Source organism: Lathamus discolor, chromosome 11 (assembly GCF_037157495.1).
Source record: "Lathamus discolor isolate bLatDis1 chromosome 11, bLatDis1.hap1, whole genome shotgun sequence".
NCBI classification, from domain to species: domain Eukaryota; kingdom Metazoa; phylum Chordata; class Aves; order Psittaciformes; family Psittacidae; genus Lathamus; species Lathamus discolor.
Window position 1 is genome coordinate 8,921,173 of NC_088894.1, and position 12,638 is coordinate 8,933,810.

The 12,638-nt window shown below is 42.2% G+C and overlaps 1 protein-coding gene across 4 annotated transcripts in view; it reads right to left on the reverse strand.

Moving 5' to 3' along the window:
• Positions 1–5,561, reverse strand: part of LOC136020302 (formin-H-like) — a 58,805-nt gene extending 53,244 nt beyond the window's left edge. For all 4 annotated transcript variants that reach the window (XR_010615275.1, XR_010615272.1, XR_010615274.1 and 1 more), the window contains exons 1-2: positions 5,502–5,561; positions 1,449–1,706 (exon numbers count right to left, since the gene is read on the reverse strand). Coding sequence is in view for 1 of the 4 variants with exons in the window: in XM_065691286.1 (XP_065547358.1) it covers positions 1,449–1,484 (36 nt within the window). In the remaining 3 variants the exon portion in view is untranslated. The remainder of the gene's footprint in view (positions 1–1,448; positions 1,707–5,501) is intronic.
• Positions 5,562–12,638: the final 7,077 nt, after the last annotated feature.

Genomic DNA, 12,638 nt, shown 5'->3' on the forward strand with positions numbered 1-12,638 from the left:
GTGCATATGCTTTATTGCGGGCCTTGGGGAGTGAAAGTAAGGGAAAAGTGGCAACATCTGGTTGGTTTCCTGTTTTCTGATTCTCATTCATGTAAGCCCTTTCTGGTAGCAAACATTTGGTTATTTCCACATCTGTGCTGCCCTATCCACCTCAGCAGTACCTGAAGTAAGAAATAAGAGCAATGATTCATAAGCTGCAGGCCTGTGCGTCATTGCCAAGCAATAAACACACGAGCTGCAGACAGCAGAGAAGGGTAAAATACTTCCAGACTGGATCTGTGCCTTTTCAACACCACTGTCATCGACAGCTTCTCCAAATAGACCCCAGAACCTCAGCATGCCATTATACTGAATAGTGCCAGATGGGACCTGCAATTTTATTACACTTCAGGTTCTATTACTTCAGGTGAAGCAGTTAATGTCTGCCAAGCTAAATGACTCACTCTTTGATCACCTGTTATTCTGCCCTCCACAAAAATCTTCAAAGGCCAAGGAGGTTGATGTTGTATGGAGGTAACCAAAGGCAGCAATTTGCCCTTTGCTCTTTTTCCTCTGTAACAAACCAAAGAGCAATAGAAAGGTTCTACCCTGGTTTATGCAATTGCTCTGGGTTCATCTAGAGCCTTGCTTAGCAAATCCTTTCAGTGAACATATTGTACTTGGTGAAATAGGGGGATCATGAAAACTGGGCTGGATTATCCCCATGCTTTGCTAGCCAAGCCACTCTCGGTAGCTGCCCAGGACTAACTCAGACCACTCCATCAAACTTTCTCAGCTTACACATAATACAACTATTCTTTCTCCTAATTGCTCTCCACTCCAGGTCACACACCAGGGCACCTCTGCCAATACATGCTATCAGCTGTGCTAGTTACAGGCAAGTTTTACACTGCTTAATTCTCCAGATAGCAGACTTCCAAACGCACAAGTATTGAAGCAAGCAGAATGCAGCAGCTATATATCTGGCGGGCACTCTCAGGCAAACTCAATAGTGCTGCAAGCTGATATATATTAATGTCTGGCATATCAATCACTTCAAATTCCAGTATGATTATCAAAAGACTACATTTGACTATAACATAAACCACTTTTTTTCCCCTCCAATTACTTTATGGAAATTTTTAGCGCAGATAATGTGTAGTAATAATAAATCCTCTCTAGCAATAGGAAGACGGATTTTCTCTTTGTCCATTTTTTTGCACCAGGAAAACCTCACGTTTTGCAACTTTCTCAAGAGTAAAGCACAAAAATATTGTTTCATACACATCTGCAAACACTTTTTGATTTATTAGACCAGTCTGAGCTCATATCACATAATAATCAATTACATTAAACAATCTACTGCAAATTCCCTGCCAATAAAATACAAAGTCATTTTCAGTTTCTGATATGCTCTTTAGTTACCCACAAATAGGACTTCCACACAAGCAGTAAGTTGCTGCTTTTACCTGTGAAAAAGTGTCTTGTGTTCTTGAATTATCCATGTCTGTGAAAATTCTGTTTGTTTCATCAGTATCCCACAGGGTTCCAAACTCCAGTTAATGCATGAACCGCACCTGCTTTCCCACAGCACGGTTCTAGTTCTTTCTCTCTGCTTCTCTCTCTCTTATGAAATCTTGCAGCCAATGGCTGTTATTAAGTGTTACTTCCTTTTATGCAGAGAACTGAAAGAAACAATAACGATGCTTTGTTTCTTTATGGCAGCTCTGCGAAAAGATTCAAAGAAAAAAAAAAAGTAGAAGTTGGTTGTTTGCTTTTCCAGAGCTGATATTTATGTTCTAGTGACCTCCTAAAACCACCGAGCCATGAATCTGAAATGATGATTGATTACCGCACATCGGATCTATCCGAACACCCAGCATGTCAGTTACCAAAATGAAATCCCTACTAAATGTAACAAAGTTTGCCTGAGGAGTTGCAAACACAACGCAAAATGTTCACAGCAATATTTCCATGCACAGCAGCAATCTTTAATGTAACACGGTCAACCTCCAGCAAGAATATGTGCATATTCGATGAAAGCACAAAAGCACCTGCAGGTTCACATACAAGATTCCTGTAAAGATTAACAACAAACTCTGCTTTTGCTACCTGTGTTGGAGGAGACAGCCTAGTGATTAGAAGAGAGAATTAACAGCAAGGCATTCCCGAAATCAAACCCCGTTCAGAAGCTACAGAGAAAACATGCCTCAGTTTCCCCACCTGGACATGGGTGCTTCTATTATGACACAAACGCATATCAAAATTGGTTTGGAGATTAAAAGTCCTTAATAGACATGGCTGGAAGATGGACTCTTCATAGCTTGAAATTTCTTCTCTTCCAAATAGAGGCAAAGGAGAAAAATCAAAAGTCGCTATATAGCTCCTGCAAAGTAAATATTTTTAACCATGGCAGGAGTTAAAAGATTTTGAAGAGGGGTCTCCTTCCTCTACTAGCCAGGTCCTTTTTACTATTGCTAAATATTAATAGAAATAGGACATTAATAGAATAGAATTTTACTTGAATAGAAACAGAACACACGGAGAGGAAGCTGGGAAGCTCAGTGAGGAAGTGGTGCCAATGGACCACTCGAGGAGCAAAGGCAGGGCTCCCTGGCTCAGCCCCATATAACCACGTGTATAAATGCCACCTGCTCTTTCAGCTGACAGTTACGGACCATTTGCTGAGGAGCTCAGCCAAAAGACAGCTCTGCAAAAGCAAGAGGCAAATGCAAGCAGCCCGAGTTCAAGCTGGAAGTCAGAGACAAGCTGCGGGGACTGACCCCGTGCAGAGCTGGCCAACCCATTCCTTCAGCCTGTAAGCAGGTCCTCCACAATGCCAGAAGCAGATCTGAAACTTGTGCCAAAAAGCAGGGCCTGACAGCCGCACAGGATCCATCAGCTACACAGTCAAGAACCTTTAAGCCCACGCTTGCTAGATGTTTGGGTAGATGGACCCAGAAGAGACCATACTTAGCAAATGTGTGGGAGGGAAAGAATCAGGAATGAATTCTCCCATGGTTACTTAAGACAGTACAAATAGAAAGGAAGGTCAATATATGCTAATATAAACAGTTTTAAATCATTTGAACCGATTAAAAGTAAGTCTTATTCTTTGAAAGAATGTTAGCTTAGCTAAGGGAGATAAATGTAACAGGGCCTAAGCCTACATCTTCCAAAGAAATATTTAATAGAAGATTGTCCATCTTTCAGTGCTCTCAATTCTCAATTCTGACTATGTCCAGCATGACAGCACAGAACTTTTTCAACTGGAAAAAGAAATCATGGGAAATAGATCTCTTTGACAGCTATGTTAAATGGTTTGGTTAAAATAGAATAGCAACTAATTCATTCGGAATCAAATTTCTAGTATTGGCCTATTCCCCCTATAAGTCCTCAGCGCTGAAGAAACTATGGTTTTCTCTTTGAATTAAAGAATCCCAAGGAATTTCTTTTAATAATGTGATTATGAACCACAGAACATTTTATAATAGGCAAGTGACAGGTTTCTTTTATAAAGGTTCTGCAGAGATATTAGATGGTCTTTTCCTCTCCACCACCTGCCTAACAGCATGTCCTGCAAAGTTACAAAGTCTGTGAGAAAGCAGTTAATCAGAACAGAGCTCAATTGCTACTTCTAGAGCAAACATTTTCAATTAATCTGAAGTCATTAATTACCCCTTCCCTTAATAAAGGCTCTGGTGTAATTTTCTTTGTTTTCTTCTCAGTTAATCGATTCAAACATTCATGAGGTGCAGCAAACACATGGGAAATTCAGTGCTTAAATAAACTACTCTCCAATGAAAATGAATAGTATGGGGAAGAGGGTTTTAAACCAAAATGGAAGAACAAGAACACTTTGTGCGCTGTCTGATGCATAAAGTAAATGTGTCATACTAGCAATGCATATTCCACTTCAGAACAACTCTGACAATAGGGAAACTGTTGCCCTGTCCCTGAAGTGCTCAAGGCCAGGCTGGATTGGGCTTGGAACAACCTGGTCTGGTGGAAGGTGACACTGCTCGTGGCAGGGGGTTGGAACCGGATGAGCTTTAAAGTCCCTTCAAACCCAAATCATTCTATGGTGAAAAAAGCCAGTGTCACAGATGACTTTGTAACCACTTTTCCCTCTTCTTTAGTACTTGCACTAGGTGTGTTTGGTGCCAAGCAGGGTGGACATCTGCCTCAAGAAGCACATTGTTCTGCCTTGCCAAGACCTCTCCAAAAGTCCTCCAAGTAGGTCCCCGAGGCTGGTCCTACTCCCACCAGTGCACATCTGCCATACTTACCTTATATTTTTTAGGCTAAAGAGACAAGTCATGTGTCTCAGATTTATTAACAGAGATTCTGAACAGCTTTTCCCAGACTTCCTTCACTTCTATATGCAACCACAAGGTGTAAACCTCCTTCTCAGCCTCCTGATTGCATTATCTCATCCTCTTGTTCACCAGGTCCCTCACAGCCTTGGGATGACTTCACATGCCAGGAATCAGAGATTTCCCTACCTGCTCTTCAAAACGCTAAACCCCTGGGGGTTTCCAGCAGCACACTGTGGATAGCCCTGTGTGAACTGATGATTTTGTGCCTTTTGTGGAAGTTAAAAACAAACAAATCCTATGACAGCTGGGCTTTCAGTCAATCTTAAATACTTTTTAGTAGCAAGAAGTCTAAAAATGTTTGTATCCCTTCTCATTTCATTCTTAGATATTTTCATACCCAAGAAAAAGACATCCTGAAATAAGTTATTTCAGGCTAAAAAAAATGGGTGTTTGACTGAAATTATTCTTTAAAACAAACAAACAGAAGCATTAACTTCATGGAAACATTCCCTCCTCTCATTCAAGCACAAATGTTTGAACTTATCAGCAGAGCTGGAATGTTCTCTCCAAATATTTTAGAGGTGAAAAACAAAGAAACTTGTTTCACCTCAAAATTACAGCTTAAACCTGCTTTATACATGGGCTGTTTCTTTTTTCTGTGCAACAGTGCTGAAGAAAAGAGGAAACAGAGCTCCTAATGACTCCATCGTGTAATGTGGGGTTTTGACCTAGTGCGATAGTGAGCATACCATGGGTGTTAATCAGCAGAAAGTGATGTGGGGAGATGTGCTGAAGGTAAATCAAGAAAAAGGAATTGAGGGGAAAAAAGATGAGTAACTGAAGAGATAACAGTTCATTTTTCTAATGGAAACAGGAAGAAAAGGCTGAAAGGACAAGAAGGTATCTACTAATAAAGTATCTACTCTAAAGGAAACACACTGCAATTGTAAGTGTCATGCCTTAGAATAGGTTAATAAGTACATCAAGGAACTAACTGAGATACAGGATAAAAAACACTCTGACATTAAGGGCTGGTACAATAAAAGGGCTTACACATCTTGCTCAGTGACCAAATGAGAGACTGCGCCTGGATCTGCAAAACTGAAAGAGAAAACAGCTACCTTTGCACAGCCCCAACGGAAAGAGACAGAAGGTTGAGAGGCAGCCCTAGGCATGGAGGAGACCAGCAGAAAAATAACCAACCTGGAGGATGCTGTGCTTCTGCTTTCCATTAAATGGACATCCTTTGGAGTCAGCGGTGCCTATAAGCAGAGAAGGGAATCACTGAGGGGGCAGGGGACAAATAGTCAGCCTGGTCCTTCTCACACCTGAAAGTGATAATTGTCTTATATGCACCTTTAGTTTTAAGGAGACAGAGAACATTAGGGGTTCCATTGCAGGGATCATTTAGATTTTGAGGATGAACAGAGCCCCTTCAGTGTGAATTCATTAAAGAAATTTGGCTCAATGGAGAAGCCAAGAAGTACCAAAATAGAAACCCTTAGCAATCTAAAAGAGAACACTATTAAATCACATAAATCACCTAAATATCGTCTCTGCTTTTTAACATAAACCAAAATCTAGTATTTTAAAACAAAGGAGATCTCTGGGGCTTAAATGGACACCCTCCATTTCACATGATGGATTGTGTGACTGTGCCAACAAGTTCTGAACGAAACTGGAAAACCAACCAAACATGTTAGAAGGAAACCCTGTTTCAGGGGGTTCTGCCTTTTCTATTTCCCCAGTGACTATCTAGCACAGAAGTTGGTGGTGTTGCAAATTTTGGCTATTTTTATTTGACCTAATTTCAATCCTGGTTTTAAGCAAGAAAAACACTGATGTACAACAGATTATGCTTCAATGAACTGGAACATCACCTATGCGTTAAATGCAAGGGAAAAAAAATAAAGGGATGGGAAGGTGCGACTAAAAGATGAAGAACTGAAAATTCAAACTTAGGAAAACCGATTGAGTCTGTGAAACTAAATCCAGGTGGAGAGTGACATCTAGTGATGCGCAGTACACGGTCCTGGCCCACGCACAAATACCGCCAGGTTTTGCTGTATTCTCACCCATAAATCCTTCTCACACTACCCAGCTTCATACATCTTAGGTTACGCCTCTGTAAAGTAATTCTTAAGCCTGTAAGCAAAAATAAGAAGTCTCTACATGAAAAATTTATGCTCAACTATTCCTGTTGAACTGAGACTCATATCCAGAACCTGGTCCAGCCTGTCCTGGCAGCATCAAGCTCACTCCAGATCTGAGGCAGCTGGAACGTATACACTTCATCTTGGTTTTGTTATTCACTTTAGAGCTGTGATTTTGAACTAGAACCCAAGGTAGGGGGGAGGAAAGGAGAGCTGAAAGGGATGAGGTGGCTTGGACACGACTGTCAGCATGGCAGTATGTCCAACCAAGAGGGACACCTGGATTTCCCAGGACTATCAATGTGCAAGGAGGCATCAGAGTTGGACATTGGGAGGCCATCCCGGCCACTCTGGCTAGACACGTGACAAATTTAAACATTTTCCCTCTGGTTCACCAGAAATACCCTAAAAGAAATGTTTTCCTGTGAAACAGGGTGTGGGTGTGGGTGTGCGTGTGTTAATTATTTTTTCAGGGAATTTGAGGTAATTTTGTAGTTAATTCAATGTGCACAGTTTGAATGATTGGTGGGAGAATTGAGAAAAGAGAAAAAAGCCTCATTAGGAACTAGAAGATCAGATATAAGGAGGAAGTTCTTTACTGTTAGGGTGGTGAGGCACTGGAATGGGTTGCCCAGGGAAGCTGTGAGTGCTCCATCCCTGGCAGTGTTCAAGGTCAGGTTGGACAGAGCCTTGGGTGGGATGGTTTAGTGTGAGGTGTCCCTGCCCATGGCAGGGGGGTTGGAACTGGATGATCTTAAGGTCCTTTCCAACCCTAACCGTTCTATTGTTTTGTGATTCTGTAATACATCTATCCATTAAAATGAAGTAGATGCACAGTGCCCAACTGACGGAGAGGTCAGGCTTTGGCTTCTTTCATAAAAGCAAATATCTTTCTTTCATTGTTCAATTCTTTCTACAATACATTCTACAAAGCATAGTGGCAGTTTGCTACATAAATAAAGCAAATAAGTAATTCGCCACAGAGCTATTAGTTCTTCCTTTGTGAACTGGCAATGCACAAACTTCTTAGTTGCTGAATTTTGAATAGCAAAATGTGTCCAGCAGTTTTCTGCCTTTGATAGTGGCTCATTGTCACCATCAAGACAGGAAAAGAAACAACCCACAGGTCTCTAAAAATGGCAGCTCTTCATCTACTTGAGCAATTTCCTTTGAGCTTTCCACTGTGTGCAACAAACACTAACAGTGGAAATGTCAGAGCAGTGCTCCCAGTGCATCCCGACAGTGCCCTGCTTCTTCTGGAGGCTCTGCTCAGTGGGGAGGAGGGAGCCTGGCATCCCAGCCGGATACTCAGCTCAATGGGACCATGACACCAGTCCTAAAGCCTGAAAGAGAGGAAAGGAAAAGGGAGAGGAGAGCTGCCCCTGTCCCAGCAGCAGCCACTGCATCCATCCCTTTTGCCTCCCGCAGCCTATGGCAGGGAGAGAGGCAAAGTGACTTCACCATGTCTTTACTGATTTTACCAAGTGAGCTAACCCTGACAAGGACATCTTTGTAAAATCATGAAGTAACATAAAACCAAGCAGCACTTGTGTGAACAGTTCCTCTCATGTTTAGTTGAAGCTTAGTGGCCTTTAGCCAGCAGTGTTCATACCTGCTTGCCCCACAGCCTGCGGTTTAGAGTCAAGAAAGCTTTGCTGATGCTGGTGACACTACACCCATTCATATTTTAGCTCATTTTTCAACTGATTACAACACATTTAATGCAAAATTCTAGCCCTCTGTCACTGGTGATCTCACCTTGTTATTACTGATGCTGCATCCAGTGACGCACCCTAAAGCTAAACAAGTTAAAAGCCCACATTACTCAAAAAATGACAGCTTTATATACTTACTCCTCTGTGACACAAGATGGCACCAGACACTGCCTTAATTTCAGGCTATCAAAAAAGTTACATCAAAGCAGTTTAAAATTGAAGAGCCACAGATGCGGGTTTAAATGAGAAGTCAGAATACGATGGGCTCTGTAGGGACTGTGTCCCCCGTGTGCACTGGCTCATGGGAATGGCTGGGGCTCAGCAGGGGCAAGCAGTAAATGCTGAAGGGTTTGAAACGGCAAGAAATTGGCTGTGGAATCAAAGGGAGAGCTAAAGCAATCCTGGCTCTTGAAAGCCTCTGAGGGCAACAGTCAAGATCACACTTCTGAAAGCTGTGGAACACGGCTGCACCACCCCTGTAATGAGGTGTGAAAGCGTAGGGAAGTCGGGGTCCTCTGTACTCCAGGATAACCTTTTTACCCTATAAGGAGCTCTATGACAAAAGGATGCCTCTTCTCCTGCAGCCTCCCTTTGGAACTTCAATCTTGGTATCACCAAAACAGGTATTTTGGCTTTGACAAAAACCAGTATTGAAAAAAAATGATGACAGGAGATTGCAGCTGCCTCCTCCCTGTCCCCCCATTTCATTCTGGCCGCTGCGTCACGTACAGGGACAGCTCAAATAGGGTCACCTCCTCTGTTTTCATTGCTGATCAGCAAACGACAGGGAAAGAATAAAGCAAGAGGCTTCCACAGACACCCACTATGTCTCTGGTAAGTGACTGTTGTTGGCTGAAGCCATGCAGGCAGTTGTCCATCTGTGCTGAACACGCAGTTAATGCCATTGCGGGCTTCAGACAGGAGTGTTACAAACATAACCGCCAAGTGTTCACTAAAATCCTACACCTTACACATGCAGTGGTGTAATGTCAAGCCCAAGCAAGGCAGCTAATCACCCAAACTTCAGTAAGCACATTTGCAAACCCAGCTTTTCTGGAGAAGGGGCTATTACCAGTCACTAAAATCAGCAAGCACAAGCCAGATTCCTAGATGTTGGCTTTAAAAATGACCAATAAATCTGGCTCTCAGATGTGGAACTTCATCATCATAAAACTTGCCTTTGGTCAGCCTCTTTTGGCACAGTCTCTGTAAGAGCATCCCCAAGAAAACAGGCCTGCAGGCAGAGTCCTGGGCAGCAACAGCAACAGAGAACCAAAATGGGCTGAATCAAGCCCCTATCCTGCCAATTTTCCCTCCAGGAAGTATGCATCATTATCCTCCATTTTACAATGTAGGGAGCACTCAGCTGCACTCTCTTCTGTAATTTTAGCCATAGCTGTTATTTAGAAACCTTCGCCACCAATGTTTGCCAGTGGCAGGTTATTACTAAAAGCCTTTTGAAATTCCAACCTCGGTGTCACCGAGTTATTCATCATCAGGCCATTTGCTGGGCAGTGGAAAGAGCAAGGGGGAGTCTGCAGAGCTTGGCCTTATTCAGTCACTGCTGCCCACTTAATACAGAAAATGAAGGAAGAGATTTCAAGAAAAAATAGCTGCTCAGCTATAGAGCAGAAAACACAAAGCTGAGACGCAGACTGAATTAGCTTCCTTCTCTGCTTGGCACAGAGTGAGAAGGAATAGAGAACTACCTCTGGAAAGAAAAGTGTCTTGTGGTTAAGATACAGGAATGAGGTACCCATGGCATTGAATCTCATATCTCCATTGCAAAGGGGCAAAAGCAGTATTTTATTCCCATTCCTGCTCTCACATTTAATTAGTCAGTGAAAGAACAATAACCCACTGGGCAGGGATGTGTATTTCTCTCAGTGACAGGTCTCTGGGCACCCTGTTAGCACATAGTCTTCCCAGATGATCCACACAAGCCTTTGAAGTTGGCATTGCTTGGACGAGGAAAGGCAGCATTGGCTCACATAAAGAAAACCCTTAGAAATATTATGCCTATATATTGTTAACATACGTAGACACATTGTGCGTATATATAAATGAATTAATAACAAGCAGTCCAGAAGACAAGGGAATAATAGGGCAGAGATTAAAAGTGAGTTGAAGCACTGGAAGAAGGAAGGGTTTAAAGTTCCCCCTGCCCCTCTGCAAAAGCCTGTTGGGCAGCAATACAACATTCTTCATATGTCCATGGAAGAGGGAGGTTCATTGATTTCGGATTCCAGTATCTGCATCCTCTGGGGCACTGGCCTAGGACAGCAGGTTACAAAACCGTTAGAGAAGTTTCTAAGCAGTCAACAAAAGTGCCCTAGGTGAATTCAGCTGAAAATTCATCATTTCTGCCATCAGAAGTTGTTCAAGATGAGTGAGAGGTGTAACCTTTTCGTGACAACACCTTTCCTTGTCAAGACAATATTCAGTACAAACAAAAACTTAAACCTCAGCTTGTTTTCTTATGTCAGATGGGAAAATGTGCTATTCAGAAACACCTAACCATATGTTATTATTAAATACGAAGAAAGAAGTGTAAATAGCCTGGTGAACTTGAACTGAAGAAGAAAAAAGAGGAACAATAAATACTATGAGACTGACTACTTGTCGCTTCTATTTTCTATAATAATCAGAAAATTTCATGACCCATATTTGCTTTCCAAATATATTTTGCTTTTTTTTTAAAAAAAAAAGAGGAGATTCTATCAGAAAATATCCCATATTCACACTGTAGTTTAACATTGCTTGAAAAGAAACTGGCTCATATGGCAAATTCCAGAATCTAGAAAAGGAATCTCTCTAACCCTGATAAGCATTTAAGTCCCATTTTACTACTGAAGGGCAATATCTCCAAGCGCAGCAACATGCAGTTGATTTACAAGGGTCTTTTCTGTTGTTTCTGGTTGCCCCTAAACTATAAGAGGTGTTTGCCTCACTCTGCTCTAGAAATTGTTTGCAAAAGCAATGGAGATAAAGCACTACAGCTGATACTTATTTTTTTTTGCAGCCATAGGAAAGTACCTTTCACACCTCAAAAGAGTACAACAGAAAATCTTTGGATCAAATTAACAAGGCAAAAGTTACACCTAACTCATAATTAACATTGAAGGATAGGTTCTGACATTCTTACCACTGCCTTTGAGAGAGAAGCAGTCTTACTGGAATGCTCTTCCATGGCTAGAAAGAGGAAACCACCGATCCGATGGACTTTCCCACTGATTTCAGGAAAACCCCATGTGCTGAAGTGGGAACTAACAACCAAGTAAATACCTGTGGGACTTTTTCCCCCCACTTTTGGCTTAGCCAGCCAAGAATGTCTCTTTTGCAGTCTTCAAAAGGGAACCACACACAGATGGGCAGACACACAAGTAGACATCATATTAAGCACCCTGAAAATGGTACTGCTTCATGTGCAGGAGTGGCTGGTGACAGGCACAGCATACAGTCCATCTCTAGCATGTGAGAAGTGGCAGCATCAAGGGGAAAAAAGCTTCAGTTTTCTGGTTGTTGGTTTTTTTTCTTGTCCTTCTTGTATGAGTTTTTTGTCTGCAAGGCAGCAGCACCAGACTCCAAGTGCAGCAACAAGCTAAGGTGCTCTGAGCATTAGCAGAACAATCTCTGTCAATATCCATTCACCCATAGCACCTAACACTCAGTAAAATCATCTTTAAAGCTTGCTGGCCTCCAAAGTCTTGCAGTTATCTACAGTGCCAGGAATGAGGACAGGCAGCAGCATTAGGTTATTAGGCTTTAAAACGCTAAATGCACCCCCTGCTCTGCCCTGGCACTGCAGGGCAGCAGGATTTATGAAGACAAGAGCTTCCAGGGAGATAAGGAAGATATTCCAGGGATTCTTGGCACTGATGAAGCTGAATAGCAGAATGCAGCTGGCTTAATCACGTCTGCTTGTCTTTTCACTCTGTAAATGAGAGGACAAAACTGATACTGTGCATTATTCTAAAGCCCTTAAAAATCCTCTGAATATGACAAAGCACCTGCAGGTGCTGGTAAGTGGTTTGCAATCAGGTCTGCTTTGTCTCCTTTTACCATTGGATGAGAAAAAAAACTGTATATAATGTCCAAAAGTTAGGTTTGTTCAAATTAACCTGTTAACTGGCTGAAATTATAGAAACACTCATCTGAAAGCCACCTCATCACAGTTACTATCGAACGTTCCTTTTCCTCACTAATCACAAAGGTTGGCAGGCTGTCTCTTCATTTGCAGTACCAGGGCTTTTTGCTCCAGCCAGGGTTGAGAGAGTATTCAGCAGGTCACATGCTAAATGGTACAAACCGCTCATGCTCTTGGTTTCTGATGGTTGTGTCAGGTGAGGACCTACTCTTCCACTTGAAGAATCTTTTCCAGTAGTCTGGAACAGACATATGCACCTTCCACTGACCTCAGCTGATGGCAGATCAGCTATGGACACGATAATGAAGTGTATGAACTACAGCTT